The sequence below is a fragment of the Pollicipes pollicipes genome, unplaced genomic scaffold (genome assembly GCF_011947565.3).
Source record: "Pollicipes pollicipes isolate AB1234 unplaced genomic scaffold, Ppol_2.1 Scaffold_4002;HRSCAF=4701_pilon_pilon_pilon, whole genome shotgun sequence".
NCBI lineage: Eukaryota > Metazoa > Arthropoda > Thecostraca > Pollicipedomorpha > Pollicipedidae > Pollicipes > Pollicipes pollicipes.
In genome coordinates this window covers 44372604-44398161 of record NW_023596420.1, presented here as the reverse complement: position 1 = coordinate 44398161, position 25558 = coordinate 44372604, and the positions used below count along the sequence as shown (strand labels likewise).

Genomic DNA, 25558 nt, shown 5'->3' with positions numbered 1-25558 from the left:
GACGCGTTGCTTCACAACTGGAGCGCCAGTTGCATGCGGCAATGCAACTTAGCACAAGGAACCCTTCTATCGAGAAGACGCTACCCGAGGTTGATCTCATATTGTAATTTATCTTAGTGCTACACTGAATATATGCCTAGGGGGAGGCATGACTTAAACCCGACGTGCTCAAGCAATTCAGGCAATGTTTAAAGCATTTTTGCCCTGACAGGCTTTGCCCGTTCTCATCGACTAGAAAATTTCTGTGAATTATGGCCCATTCCCGCCCACTAGTAAATACCGTCTGCGCCGAAGCGTGCAAGGGCTCACATGACCAATCGCACCGCCAGTGGAAACACGTCCGACAGCTGTAGCAGCGCACGAGGCTGCCACATTCCCAGCCAGCTTCTCCTCCGCCGAGCGGTGCGCGCGCGTTCCCATCCACCAGCTCGCGCTGCAGCCGGCGCGTCGTCGGGCGTCAGCGCGCCGCGCGGTCGGGTGACGCCTCGGCCGAGACCCGAGCCGTGTCATCAGCAGCGCCGGCGTCGCTGACCGGCCGGCCCCGGCCCCGGCCCCGGCCGGGCCGCGGGTCGCGCCGGCGGCGCCGGTGGCTCCGCGGCGCGGCCGCGCTGGACGCCAGCCGCCGCCGCCGTCCAGCTCAGTGCGCTCGGCGGGCGCCGGCGGCGGCTGGACGGCTGTGCAGCTGCCAGCGGTGTTCGAACGGCTGCGCAGCTGCTCAGGGCGTCGACCGGACGGCTGCAGAGTCATCGGCAGCGGGCGGTTCAGTGATCGCGCCTCCGCGGAGTGACCGCAGATTGCGGAGCTGAAAGGTGCCTGGTCGGACAGGTGTACTGTCAACAGTGCTGAAGAGACGGACACCTATTGCCAGCATTATTGAATGGACGACTGTATAGCTGCGGACAGGTGCACGCTGTGAGGCTGTCAACAGAATCGGATGCTCGGCTGTGACGCTGTCGTCAGTGCCGACTGCCTTATTCTGCGGCTGTCAACAGCCTTTGACACAGGCAACCCATCAAGTGGCGGCTAACAGCACCGCTGGGTGGACCTCGCGACAGGTGACAGCGAGCACCACCCGTGGCGGTTGGCGCTGCCGGGCCGCCGACTGCTCGCACCCACCCCTGCTCTCCTGGCGTGCTTCGACACCACGGCGAAGCACGGAGGCGAAGCTGCAGCCCGCGGCAGGCGCCGTCCCACCCTGGCCTAACTGAGCTGGCCTGGCCTGACCCGATCTGAGCCGACCCAACCCAGTCTGACCCAGTCTGACCCGATCTGACCTGACCTGACCTGACTTGACTCACCCTGGCCTGACCTGATCGGACCTGGCCCGACTTAACTTAACCTGACCTGAACTGACTCGCTCTAGACTGACCTGACCTAACCTGACCTGACCTGGTCTGACGTGACCTGGCCTGACCAGCCCCGCCGGCACCATGTCGGCTGCGGTGCTGCTGCTGCTGGCCGTCGCCGAGCTGGGCGTCACGCCGTCTCCGGCGGAGGCTCTCATCCGACCGCGCTACGACCTGGCGCGCGGCAACTGGTGGAAGAAGCCGGCACCGCCGGCCCGGCTCGGCGTGTTCGACGTGCCGCGGCCGGCCGCCGACGCCGGCCCGCTGCCGGCCTACAGCTTCGTCACCAACAGCGTCGGCCCCAAGCCGCCGCCCGGCTACCACTTCTCGGCCGGCCCGAAGCCGGCCCGTTTCCCGCCGCAGTCCGCGGCCACGGCGGCGCCGGCGCCGGTGCCGGTGCCGGCAGCGGCGCCGGCGCCCCACGTGCGGCAGTACGTCTGGCGAAGGCCTGATGAGGCGGGAAAGGGAGCCGGTGAGCCGGAGGAGCCCAGGTGAGCTGCAGGCCGTGGGCCTGGTCCGGTGTGTGACCGAAGCGGGTCGGGTCACGCCCTGACCTAACGCTGAGTGAGTGGTCCTGCTGTGGGCGTGTTGCGGCTGTTAGCCGGTTTTTATTATGTTGGTTCACACGCGCATTTTTGATGCAGTCATCTCATATACGCCATTTAGAGAACTGATCAGAGTACCTACTGGGGGTTCCGACCGTCTTAAGCCTGTCCAAATGTACATCTCAACATGCACGTTGATACGTGAGCTCCACTAAACCATGTTTCGATGCGTTTTACTCCAACTGCCGTCCCCTAGCGGCAAGAATGGAAAGAAGCTGAAGCTCACATTTATTCACAAATCCTCACCTCTCCATTCCTCTATGATGCAGTGGAGGTCGCTCAAGCGCATTCGCTGCGCACTAATGCCGTTTTTGGCGCACGATGCCGCTACGCCATCGATAAACCCAGCGGACCTACATGCACTGTGAATGGTCAGCAACCGCCGTTTGAGCTCGAAGAACCCACAAGACGATACAACAGCGCAAATAATTACCAGCAAGGGAACATTGCAGCCAGGTCTCTTTGCCGCAGCATGAGCACCTACACCAACAAAACTACGGCGCAATCGTCGCTTGCGGAATGAGGGCTCGGTCCAGCGTGTTTAGACACTGTTGCGTGAATGCTGTACCGTATCTGACCAGCTTCGAAAAATTCCATAGCAAGAATGCTGAGCGAATTTTACGAGGGAAAGGCTTGAAACGATGGTTGCATGACTCAGGATACATGCCGCAGGTTCTGTTGAGCGCATGCGGCGTACGTAGGCACGCACCTTACCCTGATGGACTCTTGTTTCTCTTGCCTTTGCCGGATGGTAAATGGGGTTCGTGAGCTCGCGCCAAAGAGCTCACGAGCGACAGGGCAACATATCAACACCCGACAGTGCCAGGTTTTTTCTCAGCGACGTCAGGGCAGGGATTGGGAGCTGGAGCACCTCACGCTAACCAGCAACAAATAGCATTGGCGCTAGGAAATCACATGAGGGAACTGAGTCTGAGCCCGACATAAGCCCATCCCAATTCTACCGAGGCTCCGCCGTCATCGAGCGACGGCGGGATTCAGCGCTTGCCTGAAGTGTGCAGCCCTCCGCAGAGTCGGTAGTGACTGAAGGGGGGGGGGGGGAGGGGTGGAGTCAGGGTCAAGCAAAGAAAATGTCAGGTCGCTACAATTTGGACCTCATTTTTTAAACATCAGGTCAGAAGCTCGTTGAAATTGCATTACAAACTGTTGGTATATTTACGCCGGTTCCCACCCGGTACACACTTCCTCTCGTAGTGTTCGTGAGTTGTCCGTTGCCGAACAGGACGGCGACGCTGAAGCAGATCCACACCGGGCACGAGGCTGGTCAGGTCTTTAAGACATGTAGCTCTCATGACAAACGTATCTGCAGCCCTGGCAGCATGGCGCTGAGTGCACCGCACTCGAGTATCCCCCGCCCATGGCTCTTCGGAACGACCAACTATCCGGCAGAGGGGCGATGGCTTGCGTCTGTTAATACGCTCCGTTATGGTTTGTTTTTGTGCAGAATGTGCTTTAATCATGTCAGATATACAGACACCTTGTAACCCAGCAGTTGAAACGTCTAAGGATTGCTATCAATGTGGTCTCTAGTAAGCGGGAGTTGATTGGATGCGAGCGGATTTTGAACGTTTCGTTTGAACGTTGCTTCAGACGCAGACATAGGCGACGTACCTCGTTTACCGACGTACCTCGTACGATGGTAAGGGCAAGCGAACTAAGTCGCTTGTGTTGATCCTTTCGACATTTGACTCAGTGTCGTATTACATCACATCACAACGAAAATATGGTTGTGCAAGATAGGTAAGTGGCTCAAACGTATCACATTTTTATCATGAATAATGCTAAGTTTTTATCTTATCGAGAATATTGAATGAACGTTGCAGGCCACGCAGAAACCTAGGGTGATCAAAATTACCTACGATGTTAAAAAAGAAATCACGTGACATGGAAATCGACACATTTCGGTATCTACCGCCGTGTAATACGGCATGGTAAGTCCTGAGCATTCTGTGATTCTTTCACGTGATTGCCATTGCATACAGAATTCTAGCGAAGGGCGCGAACGAACTGCTTAATAACGTATTTTGATTTTTCGTCCCCAACCAATTAGCCGCATATCGGTATCCACCGTGGTGTAGTACGCATGGCAACTCCTGAGTGCTCTGTGGTGCGCTCGTGTGATTGTCATTACGTTATATGGTAAACAAAGTATGTAGCAATGGGGCTCAGAGCTTTGTGTTGCAACGTATTCTCCTTACCCAGGCATGGCGATGTCATGACATGAATTATTTCAGTTACCAAGGTGCTCCAAAGGCGGTGCACGAGGTGCTCAAACCACTTCATTCGCTCTAGGCTGGGAATTGGCAATGGCACTGCATGCGTATACACTACCTACATCACTTCTGGATGACACCACAACTTACACACGCGCGTTATCCCGAGCCTCAAAGTCAACACAACCACCGTTTTTGCCAAGAAAATGGCTGCCATTAATAGTTCCGACATTAAGTGCCAGATACCCCCTGCTACACTATGACTTATTTGGAGTTAGTCACCAGACCACAGTGAGTGACTTCCCGCCTGTAATACGTGTTTGTTGGAGCACGTACTTGCACCGTTCATATTTATCAGGTCTCATGGCCAACATAAGCTGTCCGTATAGAGTTGCGCACGTCACGAGTAACGGTCATTGTGTCAAGCTGATATCGGGGTCAGAATGGGCTGCAGTACATTTGAACCGCCACAGTCTGTAGCATTTCATCCAGTCGATGTGAAATGCGCGGATTGTAGTGAAGTCGTGGTCCCCGTAGTTTGACCAAAGGTGCACACGTACTTATACAACCTGATGTGTGTTGGTCGCCACAAGTTTGAGAGAAATCAGAATAAAATTGAAATAAAGGAAAGAAGTAAACTTGATGCGTGTTCGGTAAACACGTACTTAACTATAGATTAATGCATGCGCGAATATAAACGGCCACGGTAGGTCACCAGCAGCGCGAGAAATACAAGCGTACAGCTGTTTTGGCTGGCTGCGCCTGTAATGTCACGCGACAATTACGCGTGATTGACGCTATCATAAGCTGTACCGAGAATGATGCTGCCTGCAGACCACCCGCCCGCCGAATTATGTAATACACGCTGGGCATGACACTTGGGCAGCACCATAACTCGGACGAAACCGGGACACTTGTTGGTATATAATCATGCGGTGTATTTATGCAGCACTTGAACTCAATTGCTCGCCCGTCACAGCGCGCGTCGTGGCGGGCGATGCGCGGTATCTACCTCTCCACGAGCAGCGACGCCGAAGCCGCCATGCCAGCAGACTAACGCGAAACTCCTAACATTCTGATAGTGAGCGATGTTCGGTCAGTTAGCCCGCGGGCGGGGCCAGGTCGCGCTGCTGACCCCGGCGCCGCTGGCCGCCTCTGAGGTCGCTGTTGCCACGCGGGATTCGGACGATAAATCGCGCGGCGCGGGCGACCTCGCCTGGTGCCGCGCGCGCCCGCCGGTCCGGGAATAGCCGGCGACGCGGCCGGCCGCCGCCTGTCCGGCCAGGCGTCAGCCGCGAGGGCTCCAGCCCGCTGCCTGCCGCCTGTCCGGCCAGGCGTCAGCCGTGAGAGCTCCAGCCTGCTGCCTGCCGCCTGTCCGGCCAGGCGTCAGCCGCGAGAGCTCCAGCCCGCTGCCTGCCGCCTGCCGCCTGTCCGGCCAGGCGTCAGCCGCGAGGGCTCCAGCCCGCTGCCTGCCGCCTGTCCGGCCAGGCGTCAGCCGCGAGGGCTCCAGCCCGCTGCCTGCCGCCTGTTCGGCCCGTTACTAACGGCGAGAGCCCTGGGGCCACCGGCTGCCGGGCCCCGGCCTCTCAGTTGGCATCACTTGCCGGCATGCGGCCCAGCCTGAGTTTGAGCGTGTAGCTGTGCGCTCGTGTGTGAAGGTTAAGCTGTTAAAGAAGGCAAAGCTGCGGTGCTAGCAGGCTGAAACAGCGCGACTCGGCAGGTGGCCACCACGGCTGGGTCGGACAAAGGACCGGCTGACCGGACCGTCCTGGTCGGATCCAGACGGTCCGACCGTCCGCGGAGACAAGGTTACCGTCGTCGTTATTGGGGCTTTGTGTCGCACTCAGCTGCTGAGGCGATATGGCGTCGCCTGCCTCTCATCCTGGCGGGAAGGGCGGGTACCGCGGAAATCGAACCACGTACCTGTGGCTTCAAGACGCTCAGCTTAAGCTTTTTACTACCGGCACCCCGAGACAGTGTGACCAGGCCAGGACTGTCCGACTCGGGCGGACAGTCTAGCCGGACCAGGTATGTCCATCCCTGGGGAACAGTCTGACCGGACCGGGCCAGGGTGACACCAGGTCGCACTGTTCCGCCGGCCTGGACACCGCCGACGGAACAGACCACAGACCCCACCCTCCTATCCGCACCTGAGCGGCGCTGGTCAGACAACCACCACCCGCCTCACAGGTGTGCTCCGGTAAACCCGCCGAGTGACCTTCCTTTGATCTCATAAAGCGCCATGTGTGTGGAGAAGAAACCCCGGCTGTCCTCGCCAATGTACACACTTGACTCGCGTCCGAGTGCGCCACGGGGCGTGACTCAAACGTCTGCTCCCCGCACTGTCCTGTGCCGCGGGCTCTTTGTCGGCTTCTCCCGAGCATCACGTGGTCTGTGCAACAAGCTAGCTCGTCAGATAAGCGATCTAGCCACCGGCGGCTCCAAATGATCATCTCTTGCACTGGCAGAGTGCACTGGCGTTAGTAAGAAACGCTCATTCTCTGAACATGCGGCGGTGCCAGCGGTGCCAACAGCGTTGTCATTGCCCTGCAGCTAATGGCTCGCCGAAACAACAAACAACTGGACGGTGGACTCGAGTTGAACCGAATGCCAGACACTCTTTGGGACTATTCTCTGGAAGCGCGGCATTGTGTCCGCGCTATAAATGCATCCGTGGCTATAAATACAAATACTGTTCTGGCGCAGACGTCAGGCACCATCAGTGTCCCTTCAGTGCAGGATGGCACTCTGTCGCACGGCACGTGCATGTTGCACATGGTACTGCGAAGTCAGCTCGGACACTTACGAGCGCGGCGAGGCGCTCGCTTGTTCCAGCGTGGCTGCACGATGTCATGCTTATTTCCATCTTTGTCTTTCAATGGGTGCACTTGATGGATGGTTTCCTTAGCTCATCTGTATTCTGGCTCGCGAGGGCGTAGATTCATTGGACCGAGCCTGACTAATTGGTGGTGTCACATTTTACGGGGCTACGACATGGCGAAGCCAGGGGCTCGATGAAGGGTACGCCCACCTCTCTGCAGGCGAGACGAAGTCCACGAATGAAACATGCACCGTGCAATAGGGTCAGAGGCCGAGAATAGAACGCTAGACGATTTCAGCATGTATGTATAATGTATACACATGTGCACGAATACGCATACGCCAACGTAAATACCGCGGACAACCCTCATGCAATCATAGTTTTTAAGAGCGCGCTGTCGAGCTCAGTGGGCCGAGCGCCGCGGGAGCCTATCGTAATCTCCGCGACGACGGTTGATCTCCGTGCGCGGGGTGCTGCGGGAGCCTGTCGTAATCTCCGCGACGATGGTTGATCTCCGTGCGCGGGTTGCTGCGGGAGCCTATCGTAATCTCCGTGACGATGGTTTATCTCCGTGCGCGGGGTGCTGCGGAAGATTTTGGTAATCTCCGCGACAACGGTTTATCTCCGAGCGGGGTGCTGCGGGAGATTTTGGTGATCTCCGCGACGATAGTTGATCTCCGTGCGCGGGGTGCTGCGGGAGCCTATCGTAATCTCCGCGACGACGGTTGATCTCCGTGCGCGGATGCTGCGGGAGCCTATCGTAATCTCCGCGGCGACGGTTGATCTCCGTGCGCGGGTGCTGTGGGAGCCTATCGTAATCTCCGCGACGACGGTTGATCTCCGTGCGCGGGGTGCTGCGGGAGCCTATCGTAATCTCCGCGGCGACGGTTGATCTCCGTGCGCGGGTGCTTCGGGAGCCTATCGTAATCTCCGCGACGACGGTTGATCTCCTTGCGCGGGGTGCTGCGGGAGCCTATCGTAATCTCCGCGGCGACGGTTGATCTCCGTGCGCGGATGCTGCGGGAGCCTATCGTAATTTCCGCGGCGACGGTTGATCTCCGTGCGCGGGGTGCTGCGGGAGCCTATCGTAATCTCCGCGGCGACGGTCGATCTCCGTGCGCGGATGCTGCGGGAGCCTATCGTAATCTCCACGGCGACGGCTGAGAGCTGCTGCAGTCCCTGACACCTGAATGGACCGGCCCGATGACTCGGTTCGGGTTTCCGTCCTCCCCGCCTCCGGTCCTCACGTGCATGAGCCTCCAAATATGGCGCGACCGGTGCGGGCATGGCCTCCGCTCCGCCGGCGCGCACGGGCGGCGAGCCGGGCTGGCTGACAGCAGCTGCTGCCTGAGTTTATGGATTTATGCCGGTCACTTGCGGCTTACCGTCGGCCAGACCGCTCGGCAGGTCTGAAGGGCAGGCAGAAGCCTCAGTGCCCCCCCCCCCCCCGTCCCTCCCGTGACAGTCAGCGGCAAACACGATCGGGTATGGAGCCTAAGAATTGGGGACGGGAGCCATTCAAACGACCGCTGCAGAAGATTCGCTGCCTAAGCTCTCCTAATTCACTGAAAGTTTGGTGGTGGCGCTGTGCGCGGAGGCGGCATGACGCAGCGAACAATGACGGCCTTCCACACTCGGTTGGCCATGTTTAGCCACTTCATGATGACTCGAGAAGGTGTAAGGTGAGCCAAGGTTCTCGGTTGAGCCCTGATTCTCAGTTGCGCTTCCCGGTTGAGAGCTGGCGGCGTAGGTGCACCTGAAGTGTTCAGCACGGCGAAGATCTCGTGCGTCATCAGCTATCTTGAGGGTCGGATCTGCGTTTGCGCAGACCACCGCAGGAGGCGAGCTGACGATGATAGATGGGTCCGCCCCAGAGCCGCCTCAGACGGCGTTTACGGAGCCGCATCTCAACGTGTGCCCTAGCAAGGGAGCCTCAGGCCCGCCGCGTGCCCTGCCACGGGGGCCTAAGGCCCGCTATGTGCCCTGACATGGGAGCCTCAGGCCCGCCGCGTACCCTGACACGGAGGCCCCAGGCCCGCTATGTGCCCTGACATGGGAGCCTCAGGCCCGCCGCGTACCCTGACACGGAGGCCCCAGGCCCGCTATGTGCCCTGGCACGGGAGCCTCAGACCCGCCGCGTGTCCTGACACGGGGGCCTAAGGCCCGCTATGTGCCCTGACACGGAGGCCTCAGGCCCGCTATGTGCCCTGACATGGGAGCCTCAGACCCGCCGCGTGCCCTGACACGGGGGCCTAAGGCCCGCTATGTGCCCCAACACGGAGCCTCGGGCCCGCCACGTGCTCTGACACGGGAGCCTCAGGCACGTCGCATGCCCTGACATGGGAGCCTCAGGCCCGTTGCGTGCCCTGACACGGGGGCCTCGGGCCCGTCGCGTGCCGTGCCCAGACGCGCCGCGCTGACTCACGGCCGTCTCGCCACGGTCACGCCTCCCGCGCGCCACACTCGGCGGTATTGACGTCACTACGCGCCGTTTCGGCCGCCCAGCTGACTTTGATGTGGATGATGGACGGGCGGCCAAATCGGCACGGCGCCTGGAGGGTGGTGCGGCGCCACGCAGAGGCGTCGGATCGCACGCCCTCGGACCGTTTGGCCGTGAACGGGGTGTGGGGCGAGAGCCAGCTCACCCGGCTCGGCTGGAGGCCCGGGCCAGGCTGGGCAGCCCAACCGATGGTGGGCTGCACGCGCACAAAACTGCAGCGCAACACGTCCGCAGGACAGGTTCGTGCTTTGGTGTTGTTCTTTTTTTTGCACGTTCTGTGGTGGGCAGTCAGGCTGATGTTTCTGAGGTGTCCCCCAAATAACTTGCAAACGGTGCGGCGTAGTGACACCGAACTTTGCAATGCTGAAGAAAAAAATGAAGAGCCGATCTTTCGGCGTACACAATTAGATCAACCTCCTGAGTCGCTAACACGCCACGAGTTCAGATCGGATCATAGCTGTCAGAAAGCGCAGTCCTTTGGAAATCTTTCCAACTTGAGTGACAACGGAGTGTTAGATGATGTCAAGTTTGAGAATGCTTTCTCGGACAATGAGATCAGTGAGATTTAGATTACAACTAATTGCATTGACCTTTGAGCAGGTGTTACCAGTGGTGTTTTTGACGCTTATTTCGAATATCTTGATTACGAAGGTGTCAACAGATTTCATATCTTTAGACTTCATTGAGATCAGAAGAGGTTAGTGACCTAACATAACCTTCCCCACTTGTTTCTTTTAAAAACACATATATCGAAATTATCTCTAAAATCTTTAATCATCTGAACCTTCCAGGGGTTAGATGGGATCTCTGACCACGTACGAACCAGAGGGATTTATTCCTAGGGAAGGTATAAAGGCTGAAACTGGTTGCGTGGCGAAGTCTGAGGGTACTTTGGACGATGATCTCGAGGTTGACACTGTTTGACACATAGGTCACTATCTTATGACCAGCAAATTTGACCCAAATGGGTTCACATGGAGTCCTATCTAACCTCTAGATTTGGTGTCTCCAGCTTTCTTACTTCTTAAATCTCGGAAGGTCAGATTGGTCCCTCCCCAGCTGAACACGCCTTATGAGCCTACCACCCCGGCGCGTGGCGATGAAATACCGCCTCTCCATGCCCGGTAACCGAATTATATTGGGATTTGCTACTGGATATACGATAACGTCAGCACTTAAGAAGGTGGGCAAGTGGAAGTGGCATCAGCCATCCCCCAATGTCCACCCGATTTGGATGAGGAACGGCAATGTCTAGCATTTTAAACTCAGGTCCCAAGTTGACGTTTCAGCACTCGTTCCTGAAAAATGCCGGAATCCTCGGCTTCATGGGGATAGTTAAACGGATTAATTAGACAGCTTGTCGATTTTGGCATCGGCTCCGCTGTTGAGGCCAAACGTAAACCTTCATGGTCTTTGCCGATCATTTCAGCGGCTGTTTATAATTCCCCCGGGATATTCTGGACGGGCTAACGTGACTGACCCGCCTCGGTCGTCTTAGAGGCACGGGTCCGGGATATTCTGGACGGGCTAACGTGGCTGACCCGCCCCGGTCGTCTCAGAGGCACGGGTCCGGGATATTCTGGACGGGCTAACGTGACTGACCCGCCCCGGTCGTCTCAGAGGCACGGGTCCGGGATATTCTGGACGGGCTAACGTGGCTGACCCGCCCCGGTCGTCTCAGAGGCACGGGTCCGGGATATTCTGGACGGGCTAACGTGGCTGACCCGCCCCGGTCGTCTCAGAGGCACGGGTCCGGGGTATTCTGGACGGGCTAACGTGGCTGACCCGCCCCGGTCGTCTCAGAGGCACGGGTCCGGGATATTCTGGACGGGCTAACGTGGCTGACCCGCCCCGGTCGTCTCAGGGCACGGGTCCGGGATATTCTGGACGGGCTAACGTGGCTGACCCGCCCCGGTCGTCTCAGAGGCACGGGTCCGGGATATTCTGGACGGGCTAACGTCGGGCTGACCCGCCCCGGTCGTCTCAGAGGCACGGGTCCGGGATATTCTGGACGGGCTAACGTGGCTGACCCGCCCCGGTCGTCTCAGAGGCACGGGTCCGGATATTCTGGACGGGCTAACGTGGCTGACCCGCCCCGGTCGTCTCAGAGGCACGGGTCCGGATATTCTGGACGGGCTAACGTGGCTGACCCGCCCCGGTCGTCTCAGGGCACGGGTCCGGGATATTCTGGACGGGCTAACGTGGCTGACCCGCCCCGGTCGTCTCAGAGGCACGGGTCCGGGATATTCTGGACGGGCTAACGTGGCTGACCCGCCCCGGTCGTCTCAGAGGCACGGGTCCGGGATATTCTGGACGGGCTAACGTGGCTGACCCGCCCCGGTCGTCTCAGAGGCACGGGTCCGGGATATTCTGGACTGGCTAACGTGGCTGACCCGCCTCGGTCGTCTTAGAGGCACGGGGTCCGGGATTTTCTGGACGGGCTAACGTGACTGACCCGCCCTGGTCGTCTCAGAGGCACGGGGTCCGGGATATTCTGGACGGGCTAACGTGGCTGACCCACCCCGGTCGTCTCAGAGGCACGGGGTCCAGCGCATGGACATTTCCAGTAGTTAGGGCATTGGTGAAGATTAGTTACTCTCACGTGCTATATTTCACGTTTGAGCGGACATGCAAGTTCTTAATTTTTCAAGAACTTTGTTTGTTTTGATAGGCTTTTGGCTTGCATGTGCAAACTCGGGCCTGTTTTGATATGCGGAGGCGAAGGAGCAAACTTTGCACTGTGTGAAGGGGATTCCCTTGCACGAAGGCTCCATTATTCCAATTCACGACTAATTCTGGACTTCAAAGTCTGTCGTTCCCAGGGGCAGGTTTGAACGCTAGTGTAAGTACGACTGAATAGATAAATACGACCGAGTATTTATCATCAGCGACGTTCCAAACGTGCGGCATGAAGTGGTGTGGCATTGGGCGCTTCAAGCACAATTCCTAGTACTTCCCTTATATTCATTCCACAGCACGTAATCAGAGGTTTCCCACACGAAGTCACACAATCATAACGCACGTTAAAATTGCAGAACATAATTGTCCCCTGCAAAGTGCCGAGCCCAACATCGGGGTGAATACCAACGTAGTATGAAAGATTCGAATTCCTGACATAAGATCTATTCGGAGGTGAGTTAGTCTTTCGCAGCATAATGATGTGTTGTGCGATGGTGATGATCATTATTACAGATGTTGTGTATCTCATTTTGTTCGTTTCAAGTGGCCAGCCCGAATTCCGCGGTTGGACAGTGATGTATGTTGAACAACACGTAGGAAACACTTAACTTATTGTTCCGCGCACGGTAAATGCGTAAACCAACCCCGATCTTGCTGTATCCACCAGTAGCTTGAGCAAATTGTCACATGTATCCTTTGACCAACAAGCAGCGCCACGTTTGCCACCAAACAAACGGCTGCGGATCACACGTCACGCGGGTTTTGAACTGCCTGATGCCGCGGCGGGCGGACAGAGCCTCTGACTAGTCACTGACTCCGACCGAGCCATCAAAGTGAGACGGACACGCTCTGTCCCGATAGCGAGCGAGCGGTCAAGCCAACAACGCAGCAGGACGTGCGGCGCCTGATCTGTGGCCGGTGACCCCCAGCGGCTCACCATGCGAGCAGTTTCTCTGGGTGTGGAGCTGTGTTGAATTGCTGGTCAGATTAGACCAAGGCTAAGCCATGGGTGGAGTCTGACACGCCGTTGCAAAATGGCAGGATCATCCAGTCAGTTAATAGCCCGGGTGTAGTGAGCTTGTTCAGCCTCTGTTGACCACATGTGTTGTATGTCACCATGCTCTGCAGATGTACCGGCTTTGCTAAGCCAATTAGCGCGGCGTGTGGGGTGGATTGATGCTAGCAATATTTCAACCCAGCCCACATCGCTGCAGGATTTACGTGCGCTTCGCGGCCGTTTATTTCCGGTATCAGTCATGCGGTATGACTGGCTGATTGTCCACAGAGCCACGCGAGGCCGGTGTGGAGTCTCGACACACGCCATGTATGCACCCCCAACACGTCTGAAAACTAGACTCTGGACTGCATTAGCTCTATCCTCGCAAAGGGCCACAGAGTTTTGTGCATCAGAATTTGTGGCGGGCTTGCCAACTTGCTGTGGTACAGTTGGTTCGACTTCACAATCGCGCCTTGGGTCGTTGCGCTCATCTACTAAGTGATTCTCCGCTCCGAGTGGTTCGGTCCCCAGGTGGGACGCAGCTGCTGACCGGCTACCCCTCGCCCGTGCCGACCGGACGGGAGACTGTCCCCCCCCCCTCTCGCGGCCTGAGCCTGTTCGTGACCCGACGACCTGCAGCCGCGGACGTCGCTGCGGCACTCATCGGTGGGTCACGCCAGGTCACGCGGCGCACCCGCCTGCAGGTGCACGCGCCGCCGTCGGTCGCTGGGCGAGCCGGCTGAAACTCAGCTCACGTGACCGGGCTGTGTGGGCAGCGCTCATGTCACGTGACCGGTGGCCGAACGGAAACCCGAGACGGCCGGCGAGCGATTTTTTTCTGTCGTGACCACCGCCATAGCCCGCGCCCACCTCTTTACCGGCAGTGACGGCATTGGACCAGTCCACGAGTGCAGGAGTCAGATAAGATGCATCTGGACACCTGAGCCCACACATAGTCATGCAGAAGGGGCAGGGCGTGCACGATCGGTGCATCCGAGACCCAGGGCCAAAGTGCATTCTTTTGTGAAACAGCTGTGTTACTTTTATGAACCAACGACGCAACAGCGTGCGGAAAGAGCCGAAAAGGGTGAACAGAAACACCATGCCTCAGTGATGCAGTTACGCAGATACCGGCGCCGGCGCAGCGCGCCTACCACTGTTCTTTCTCGCTCGCGGCCAGTCAGCCACAACAGAGGTGCCGACCACCGGAGCGGCGCCGGTCGGCGACCACGCCGGCGGCCCGGCCGTGATGGATGGCGCCGGCCGACGGCGACACAGAGCACGCGTCACCGGGGCGGAGCTGCTGTCGGCCGCGCGGGCCGGCCAGTGTTGCCAGGCTGCGGCGGTGATAGCCATCATCAGTCGCGTTGAAAGGCTCCAGCTGGCTGCGCGGGTCGGTTCGGTGTCCCGGTGTCGACGCCCCCGCTCAGGGCGCATGCACCAGCTAATGCTCCGGAGCCCTTCATAGTACAACTTCTGACTTTGAAGCATCGCTAAGCTGCGTTGTACTTTCGTGACATTGCTGTTTGTTTTGGCTTTGAGATACCAGGCAAATACTCCTGTTCATTTCTTCTTATTTTGCTAATGTTTACAAGTGGAGTCTAGCTGCAACGACGGATAAGCCGGAGGATTTTTTGCTTTGAAGCTATAACATCTGCTGCCACTTAACCAGCGTCAGGCAGGGAGCTTGACCGCCCTACGGTACGGTACGGTTTTTCGGGCACAGGTACAAAATGACCGCTTGCGGCAGCGCGAAATTTTCAGTACTTGTTCATCTATCAAGTCAGCATTTTTTCTGTAAATTCAAAAGTTTGTTCTACTAAGATCAGTGACATAGGTCAAGTCAAAGGTCGACCTGTAAAAAACTTCGACCAAACGTCACTTTTTGTAGGTCATTTGCTATTGTTTCAACTTGAAATAGAATAGAAAATAATATGCATATGATAGTACTTAAAGTTTCTTTATTCCATATTTTTCGGAGAATGCGGGGCCAGTGGCTGGAAGTCAGGTCAATTATTTTTATGCAACTTTGTTGTTTTTGTATGAGGTAAAGAGCACTACCTCATATGCGCAACTACCACATGACACAGACAGCATGACCTTTGCAAAGGTCGTGACCTATCCCTATGGGCACCTTCTGCAAAACACATATTGAGCCCACAATAGGTAGTTTTATCAGGTAATTTTGGACGTATAATTGGAATATTCCACTGAAAGCATGTTGACACCATTCTTATAAATCATGAGGTAAAATAGGTAACTTAAGGACATGCAAGGACATATGGGGTCATCTAAGGATAGTGACTTATGTTGCCATAGCGGAGAGGCTAGATGAACGGGTGCGAGGCGTGTAACCACCTCCTTGTCGTATTTGTAGAGCTGATGACGCATGATTTCAAGTAGCAACGTGCCTGTTCTCAGTTTGTTTCAAATACATTCCAAAGTGGTAAAGAAACTACGTATAATGTAGATAGCAGCCATACCACCTTGAGTACCTATAGATGTATGACACATTATTCCTGACCACGGAAAAGTATGGAACTGGTCACATAGACCAGATTAGCAGTTCAATTGTTTTTTTTTCATTTGGATGTTTTATGAATTCAACCTAAGTTGACCTCGGATGACCTCTAGGTCAACCTAAAATTGTTTTTGTGTCTTGAATATTGTTTCCCTACAGCTGCACCTAATAAAATTAATTTAGTCAGAAGAGCACAGTCATACCGTTTTTGTTCTTGTAGGCTACTGGTACACCAACTTTGAGCGGTGATCTGATCTGACCTGACCCTTGTGGGTGAACAAAAAAGGTCGGAATGGTCTCCACATTGCTTTACGCTTATTCCCATTCCCTCAATATCCGTTTGCAGGTACAAACACAGGTTTTAACAGCAATTATCGAAGCGACCATTTCTACCCTTCGTGACCTCTGATGACCCCATGTTTGACCTAAGGTCAAACATTTGGCTGACATTTTTCATTATTTGACGAGACCTTCACAGCGGTATCTTTCCTCTTCTCAAACGGCATCTGGAGATTGGAGATCCCATAGGAGGAAGTCAACTCCCGCTCCAGGCCGGACACGGTTGTCTCAAACCCCGGCCGGACACGGTTGTCTCAGGCCCCAGCCGGACACGCTTGTCTCAGACCCCGGCCGGGCACGGTTGTCTTAGACCCCGGGCCGGCGGAACCAGCGGGCATGCTCAGCGAGTGGCCAGCATTTCACGCCCTGCACTGACACAACCGGAAGACAGCGGACGAGTTGTCCGGCTTAAGGCTACCCTACATCGACCTTCAGCTGCCTGAGTCGGCCGAAGAGAAACCAGTCGTCACGACAGAACTTGGAACCGCCCGTCATTTTCGGATCATTTGCCCGGTCGCGTAGACGTATGCTGATCAGATTAGGGGGTTTGAAGCCGGCTATGAGGTCAAACTGAGACGTGAACGATGAAGACTACTTTCTTAAACCTGATCACTCCTCAAAACCGGGCCGCCGTGCTCAGTGCGCCTTCCAACGGCGTGCTAAGACTTAAATGAATGACGCCACTGACTGAATTGCCGCATCGCCGTCCGCTTAATCGCTTGCAAACGTCTTCCGTTTGGATCGAGCGACGACAAGTGTGCTGCGGACTCAGTCATTTAGCGCTTCGCGCACCTGGCACGCCTTTGGGGAATTGGGCTCCTAAAAATTCCCTATTTGTGACATTCGGCATGTGCTAGTGCATTGAAAAATGGCTTTTACCAATTTGACATGAGCGTTAAAACCCACTTTTTTAGAAAACGTCGCCCGTGCTTGTTGTTGTTGTTCAGTTCACAAAAAGTTGTTCAGTCTTTTTGAGACCAGGCAGGAAACCACAAAACACACCTGCTTGAGCAGCACTCATCCGTGGCGCTTGGCGCCGCGGAGGGAACGCGAGGCATGGTGGCGTGACGGGAAGGCAAGAGGGAACGTGGCGAGACGGCACCTGTGCCACACTGTAGACCTGGACCCGGGAGGGGGGTGCCCGCCGCCGTTTCGGGGACGGCCTCCTGGACCCGGGTCCGAGAGCGCCGACGGCCGCCGCCGACTCAGAGACGGCCCCTGGACCCGGGGAGGGGTGCCCGCCGCCGATCCGGAGACGGCCCCCCGGACCCTCAGCCGGGAGCGCCATCGGCCCCCGCCGGCTCAGAAACGACCCGCTGGACCCGGGAGAGGGTGCCCGCCGCCGGCTCGGAGATGGCCCTGTGGACCCGGGGCCGGGAGCGCCGGCGGCCGCCGCCGGCTCAGAGACGGCCCTCTGGACCCGGGAGCGCCGGCGGCCGCCGCCGTTCGGCTGACGTCCAAGGGCGTCGGTCCGCGCGGCCGGACACCCTGTCGGTGATGTCAGCGGGTGTCGTGCCGCTCCCCGGGGGCCCGCCGCGGGGCCGGCGGCTGCCAGCGCCTAGGCGACCGTTCCGCGCCGATGGCCGAGGCGGCGGGTGTTGGCGCGCGCGCCAGCTCGACTGGAGGTCGCTCTGGCATGCTGAATGGATGGTGGGAGGCGGAGGCGGGTTTTAGGTGAATGAATGGAGAAGCTGGTTGGCATGCCTTAAAGCCTGGTATGAACTTATCTATTGGTGACGTGACAATCCCATAGACATCGGAAGCCTACCCCACTTGCTCATCTGAGGCCTCTGGTGCGTCAGGAAGTGGTTTTCGATAAACAAATAGTGATACGCTCGTAAATATCCGCTTTCAGTGGGCGCAATCAGTCCCTCGCCATGACTCAAGTGCTCCTCACGCTCCAGAAACACCCCGCCAATGCTGCAATATCACTTTGCAATATGAACACTCACAAACACGGTGGCGATACGGCGGTGTTTACAAGTTTTAAAACCATGTTGTAGCAGTTTTCATGCAACCGCAATTCTGTCGTAGCAGTGTCGTTGGCAACAGATGTTGATCACCGTCTGGCCGTGTATGGGCTCGTAACGGTCAAAGCCGCGCCAACAGCGGCCGCACAGCTGGAGCCTTCTTTGGACAAATCCGATTTCCAATGCATGATGGAGTGCCTACTCAAATGGAGGGAAAGGGAGACAACTGCAAATGTTTTCTCGGATATCGTCCACGGTTTCTTTCAGACCAGTTATGGTGCGTGACAAATGATTGTAGCAGACGAGCTGCTTGCAACAAAGCTGTTGTGAAGGCTGTTGTGTAGTGATCCAAATAATTTCTGGCTTCTTACAGACTACACCTGATATGAAAATGTTTTACGAATTTTCCCCCTCCCAAAAAAACCAGATGAGAAATGCGAGGACGTGGCGCCTCGGAATAACACCAATGTTCAAGGTGTGGGGATAAGATGAAAAGATAATCTGATTTGCCTTGGTATCACTGAGCACGACAGGCTCAATATACATTGGACAAATGTACATCCAGCAATATCCATGTATATACAACACTTCACTGCATAAGATAACACTATACTAGATATGCTGAAATCAGGTTCGTTTGTGTGGTAGAACGAGAGCTACGTAATGTTTGATGTTAACATGCTACTTTTATGCGAGCCGTCATTGACAACGCCAAGATGCCGAGAATTGCCCACTGATGATATCTTGAGCTATATGAATCTTATTGTTCACCTAGATCATTTACGGTCCTTTTTAAAAGTCGCCACAGTACTGCAAACCAGTTGTACCGGTGACTTCCGAAAAACTGTTTCTATCAGTCCACTTGCACCTGCATGAACATTGAGCTCTGGCCACGGGCTTAACTTCCCCGGACCGTCCGGCGATTCCCGCCCCTTGAACTGATGTTACCACCGATCACGGGGTGTCTTCTTGAACTGATGCTACCACCGATCACGGGATGTCTTCTTGCACAACTGCACGTGTCTCGGTGTGCTCCGGCAGCTACCCGCCGAGCGACCGGCGTGCGTGTGGCCCGTCCTGCCCCGAGTACAGAGTGCTGTCGCGCACCTCCCGGCACGAGGTGCGCCTGTACCCGGCCACGGTTTGGGTCAGCTACGTCACCACCACCGAGAACCGGCTGCTGGCCGAGATGGAGGCGCGCGCCGGCCTCGGCGACTACCTCTCCGGCAGGAACAGTCTCGGTGAGTTCGAGAGGTGGACGGCGGCGGCGGAGCGGGCTGGCAAGGGTGACTGGGAGGGGCGGCGATGCAAGGGCGGCGAGGCTCCGATGGTCAGGGGCGGGGACGCAGGCGATGGGGAGGCTCTGAGAATAGCGCTGTTGGAGAAGTGGGCCCGTAGGAATGACAAACACAGAAGCCCTTGCTAGTTTGTCACTGCCTGACATCGGTTTGCACATTGGGGAGGCGCCCCCGCCGAAAAAAAACAGCTGCGGTGCACTTCAGGCGTGCAGCGCCACGGTCATATCTCCTCGGGCCTGACCCAGCTGCGGTGCGCTCCAGGCGTCTATCTGCTACGGACGTACCCACACCTGACCCAGCTGCGGTACGTTCCAGGCGTCCATCTGCTACGGACGTACCCACACCTGACCCACCCTCGGTACGTTCCAGGCGTACATCTGCTGCGGACGTACCCACACCTGACCCACCCTCGGTACGTTCCAGGCGTACATCTGCTGCAGACGTATCCTCAGCTGACCCAGCTGCGGTTCTCTCCCGTGCATGGCATCACGTCGCAGGAGGAGAGCGACTTCAGTGTGTCGCTGCCGCTGCTGGGGGGCGCCGCGCCTCCCAGACCGGACACGGACCAGGTCAGCAACGGCGTGGCAGCGGCTGTTCGGGCGTGAGGGGCTCAGAGGTGTGACGAGAGACAGCGGCTGCAGGCGACGACAGACGTTTACACGCGGCAGCTTTGCCACTGGACGGTGGGTGAAATCCAAATAACTCGGCGCGATTTGTGTTGGATGATTGAGTTCTGGGTTTGGTGACCTTAAACCGTTTCATGTTCCCCATCTTCTTGGTCGTATCTTCTGTCTATACACACGCAGCAATAGGCGGAAAAGGTGGAAAAGTCCGCGTCATTGACCGCGCCCGGGTCCATAGCTTACGCTGCCAACAGTTCACCTCTCAGTGGCCGGAACGCGCGCGGCTGCCGGACGTGCCGGTCCCGGTCCCGGTCTCCGCTCGGGCTCCTAGCCGTCTCGCTCGCCGGGGAGTCCGCCAAAGCGCCGCGCCGCCCACGCCGCCCCGCGTGGGCCGGAGCGCGTCGTGAACGGAGCGTTGTGCCGCGCCGGGGACCACACCCGCCAATTTGCGCGCCCGGTCGGTGTCATGACCGTGCAGGGCACCGCGGGGACGGCCGCCGAGGCGGTGGAGCGGCGCTGGCTTATTTGGGCAGCCGGGCCGGCCGGCGGGGCCACGCGAGGCCCGTGCACGCTCCGGCGACGGTCGGTCAGGCCCGCTGGACCCGAGGCACGCGGCCCAGCCGTCTGGAAAATCACGTCTTAAATCAGCATCTTTCGATTGGGCAAGACGTGACTCAGAAGCGTTGGCGGGACGTTTGCTGGATTGTGCTCCCAGTGCGGATATTTACTTCGCCTGATGCGGTCTCTGGTAAAAGCGGGCTTCCCTGCCAGGAATGCTACCGTTCAAACGCAGTGGCTATTGTCGGCTGTGATCATAACTGTGAGGCCGCACTGCTACCGGTAAATGACAATGTGCGTGTGGGTACCTCATTGCATTGGTACACACGCACCTATGGGGTACCACTTCTGCATAGTCCTACCCTGCAGCCTATGCATTTTTTATTCAGGAAACGTACGATGTTTACGTTTTCGAGTGAGCTTTGTGGCGTTCTATATCACTTGAGTACCATTGAAAGCTATTTTTGACCTCAAATAATGTGAAACTTGAATCGAATTGCTTGACTTTAAATGGAGCCAGAGTTAACTCGGCAATAAACCAAAATTGCGTTGAGTCAGACTTCTTTTGACACTTGTTCCAAACTTATACCAGTCGGAGACAGGGTCGAGTTATTTGTGGTGAATTAAATCATTGATGAATCAGCTACACCAAAAGCAACAACCATGGAGGTTGTACGACGCATTCAACGCCTGAAGTCATTACGCGTCGGCATTTGTAACCCCGATGACCGCGGGATGATGCAACTTTTGTCCAAAAGGCTCCGGCAGAAATGTTAGCAAAAACAGGTGCTCTTCTTCAGGCAGTTCGTATGTAAGCATCGTTTGAGTATTGTATACATCATTGTTTTATCAAATGTACGCCACATGCAGGCATTTCTTTGGCGCTTGGAGCGGTTTTTGTTTGGCTGTTGTCATGAATCGATTCCAGAATTGATTTCTATCTCCTCGGGTCAGAATCAGACTCGGCTTGAAATTGTGTGGTTTTGAATCAGAGTGGGAATCAACCCCCAATGCCGTGAGTAAAATTAGAAGGCGATTTCTTTGGAGCGGAGGTAAGCTCGAGTTCAGGTGATCATACTGTAGTTACTCAGAGAAGTTACTCAGTGAAAACAGGACCTGAACCCAGCTGAGCCTGCCAATCATCTGATATCTGGCGAAAAATGTTTGCTCCGCTCCATACAGGTTACATTTACATAAACTGCGTGTACCTGCACGTGCCACTAGGACTTATTCCGCTACAACGAGCTTCATAAGACTCCGACGGGCTGTACAATACCAATCACCATCGAGTTGCGGAAGTGGACCGCAGTGCTGCCATCTGTATTCTGCGAGCCGTCGTGCGCAGCCCACCCTCATCGTGCAGACGCTGGCCGCCTCGCCGACAGGTGGTGCTAGACGCCGTGGGCGAGCAACGCGTATTCGTGACGTCCTTTTGGGCGCGGCCCTGGAAGCTCACCGACCGGTCACTGCGCATGCGCACCAAGCGCTTTAGTCGGCGACTGCGACGGCATGGTGAAACCTATCTGGACTCGTACTTCTACCTGGCCAAATATAAGGAGTGAGTACGTAACGCATGCCGAGATTGCCGACATGTTGCATAATATAGATATTGATGCGCATTATTTAACGTTGCGTCATCTACCCCTGTTTTTTATCGAATTCTAATGCATCACATTCCCACGACGCCCCCTATGTCTGGGCAAGCCACATGCACCAGCCATGAGTGAACCTCGTGCTCCCTGGTGGGGAGGACGTCCGAATGCAGAGCTCGTATCCGTATATGGATCCCCGTGTGGGCCAAGTCTCGGCAAATTGGCGCTCAGGTGCATGTAGTTTTGCTCCATCATTTTCACCCCCTCTTCATTCCACAGCCCTTAAGTAGTAATTACTGGCTGGAAGGACTCTAATCCAAACCAAACCGAAGTTCTATATTGAATGAATTAGCATGGCATCAGGCGCCTTCCGCTTCTGAGGCAGCTGACTCCACCTGCGATACTTGGGTGGAATCTCTCTCCACTCCACCGCACATTTCAGCTCGGACTTCCGCCAGCGATCGTACTACGAGATCTGGCTGTACAGCACGCCCCACAAGAGCACCCACCGGTTCCGGCCCATGGGCAAGCCCCTGCTGGGCCAGCGCACCAACGTCACCACCGCCACCATGCGACGGCTCTGCCGAGGTCGGTGAGAACGCGCGCGGAAGTGTGTTCACTGGCGAAATGCTGCAAGGACATATTTGGCGCGCGGCGCCGCGGTGGAGAAACGCGTTTCATAACTCCTCTCAGAGAACGTAATGTGAAATACCATTGCGTTGATGTCCACGCAGAGCGTGTGCTCTCTACTCAGACTCCTGTCTAGACTCGGAACGCACAAAGTTGTTGCAGCCGTGAGTGGCCGACTACGATGCATCGCTCGGTCCCAGCTCAGGTCCAGCACTACTCCAGCCCTCTCACGTGCGCAGGCAGGGAGTGTCCCCGGTTCGAGGTGCTGTCCGAATTTAAGGGCGGCATCCAGAAGCGGCACTACTACAATGCCGCGTTCGCCACCGCCAAGCTGGACCACTGCGAGTCGAGTCTGGATTCTGTCTGGCGGAGTCTGATGCCCCTTCACCTCTATCGACAGGGTACGTAACACCTGCGCTGCTGGCCGCCGTTGCCGCCGCCTCGTATCGCTGCCGGTTGTCGTTGCCCCCTTGTTGGCTTCCTTATGTCACCTTGTATTTGCATTCACTCGTCATACTTTCAACACGCACCCGACTCTGAAAGACGCGGACTTCGTCGTGTTTTTGCACGAGATCTTCCATTTTCAGCGATTTCAATTGGTCTGTTACACGAGTTGCCGCGTCCATGACGAGTACATAGACTTTGCAAGTCTTCCCGTTTGCTCATGTATCTCCCACACAAGGATCGGCCCGACATCGAGACTACGTAGTTCGGGACTTAGATCAGAACGCCACCCTGATCGCCAGAAAACCAAACCCCTTGCCTAAAGACGAAACACATCTGCCCTTGTCACCGTCCTGCGTTGGGGGGGGGGGGGGGGCCTTTACCCCTCTCTCCTCACTTGGATCCGTCACTTGCCCAACGTTCACGGGTTCGTCGGGCCGGATCTCGCGGCAGGCGTCAACTCGCACCTGGAGAAGATCGAGGCGACGCGGCCAGCGGGTGTGCTGCGCGTCTGGGAGACGGACGGCGGCTCGAACGTCAGCTGCCACATGACGGCCATGGTGTACCTGCCGCGCCGCCTGCACCGCAGCCCGCCAAACACCGGTCAGCACGCTGTGAGTGAAGCGACCGGCTGGTTCGTCCAGATCGCGGGCCCGTGTGCCGCGAGAACTCTATTAACTGCTCAAACATTGTGATGATCGGTTATGATTATACGTGTTTCAGCAGTTGTAGAGACTTCAGTACGTCGGATAATTTCACGGGCTCGCGTACCCGATGTGCACAGGTATAGGCTGATGTACTGGAAATCAGGGACCACACTAGGTTATGTACTGCAACTCGTGTACCTAACAGGATGCACATGTATTTCGTGTATCTTCACAGGTTCATGTACACAGCCTTGACCCACGGACCTCACAGGCTCGTGCGCCGCGGCCGGCGTGTCTCACAGACTCGTATACATCAACCCGTGCGCTTCAAGGCTCGTGCCCCTCACAGGCCTGCGATACCGGCTGGGTAGCATGACCCATTGTCGGCTGCAGAGGTCACCATCAGCTCCTTTAGCGGATAGCTCCCCCAGCCTCAACTTGCAGATGACTGATGCTGTGTAGACAGGTGTGCCGACGGCCATTCGATGAACGAAGCATTTGTGTTGCTAGCCCCAATCGTGCACGACCACGTTCCCCAAAAACCTTAGATGTGACGTGCACGCCCTCTGAGGACGGCTGTATCAACTCTTTTGACGACCGTAGTGATAGGCTGGCCTCCTTAGATCGCCAGCCCTGTTCTAAAAACAATGTGTTCTGCATGCTAGTATGGCTGGGCCTGGATTTGAAGCGCCTACACGCTAACTTGTCACCATTGCGCATATTCTCAGTCATGGACCCACCGCATGACCGTGTGCGCCCCTGTCCGTGCAGTGACCTGAACCCACCGCACCGTCGTGCGCGTCCCTGTTTCCCCAGTGACCGGGACCCACCGCATCGTCGTACGCGTCCGTCCCTGCAGTGACGACCTCCTTCGTCCCGCAGCCGGCCATCGGACTCAGCTACATCCACGAGCTGACCGTGTACGTGCAGACGGCCGGCGGCCGTGACCTGGCGCCGGGCCGGCTGGCTGACCACGTGACTGCCTTCCATGGCCGGCTGGACCGGCTCGGCCTCTGCTACCGCCGCGGCGAGTACTTTGTGGCCGTGTACGACGCCGCGCAGCGCTACCACGGCCGTTTGAACGAGATCTGGACGGTGGCGCAGCGCTGCGGCAGCGACTGAGTGCCGCCTAGCGGCCCGACTAGCGGGAGACGCCCCGGCCGAGGGCGACCTCATCTGCGGCCGCGCCCCGCTGGGGAGGACTACCGGCCTGACGGGCGGAGGACGCCGGGGGCCACTTCACCTGCGGTCGCGCCCCGCTGGGGAGGACTACCGGCCCGACGAGCGGAGGACGCCCCGGCCGGTGTCGACCCCACCTGCAGCCGCGCCCCGATGAGGAGGACCGCTGGCCTGACGAGCCGCGCGGCCAGCGGTGGACGGTGAACAGGGCCCGGTGGCGCCCGGAGGTACGCCCCGACGCCGTGGACAGTGCCGAGGCGCGTGGGCGAGGCACGCCCCCGCCGACTGGCGAGAGGCGGCGGTTGTGGCGCGCGCTTGAGCGGCCGTGTGCGCGGTGCGCCGCTGTGCTGACTGTGCATTGCGCAGCTGTGACGAGGCTGTTCCATGGTGGACATGGGAATATGTCGGCCATGACGCTGTCCGCGTCAGTCTGCTCTGTGAATATCGCAGACGGAGGGCTCGCTGACGTCGCGACGGCCGTGCCCCGCGGGATCGGCTCCTCGTGACCGGTTGCGAGCGGACAGAGGGGCAAATGGAAGATACGCGCCGCTCTAAACAGCGGGAATACAGCCCTAACC

At 57.1% G+C, this 25558-nt stretch overlaps 1 protein-coding gene across 1 annotated transcript; it reads left to right on the top strand.

The window, feature by feature from the left end:
* The first annotated feature begins 678 nt into the window (after nt 1–678).
* Nucleotides 679–25558, top strand: LOC119093141 (uncharacterized). The gene is made up of 8 exons (XM_037216042.1): nt 679–1837; nt 19051–19250; nt 19731–19876; nt 21874–22046; nt 22523–22668; nt 22950–23111; nt 23608–23768; nt 24684–25558. Exons 1-8 carry the CDS (start codon nt 1431–1433, stop codon nt 24921–24923), a joined length of 1635 nt encoding a protein of 544 aa, XP_037071937.1. The 5' UTR covers nt 679–1430; the 3' UTR covers nt 24924–25558.

Bases quoted from the DNA above. Each gene is read 5' to 3' on its own strand.
- LOC119093141 (XM_037216042.1), top strand. From the start codon at position 1,431: ATGTCGGCTGCGGTGCTGCTGCTGCTGGCCGTCGCCGAGCTGGGCGTC. The intron at 19,251-19,730 runs GTGAGTTCGAGA...GGTACGTTCCAG, and splicing joins CTCCGGCAGGAACAGTCTCG to GCGTACATCTGCTGCAGACG. The intron at 23,112-23,607 runs GTACGTAACACC...ATCTCGCGGCAG, and splicing joins CCTTCACCTCTATCGACAGG to GCGTCAACTCGCACCTGGAG.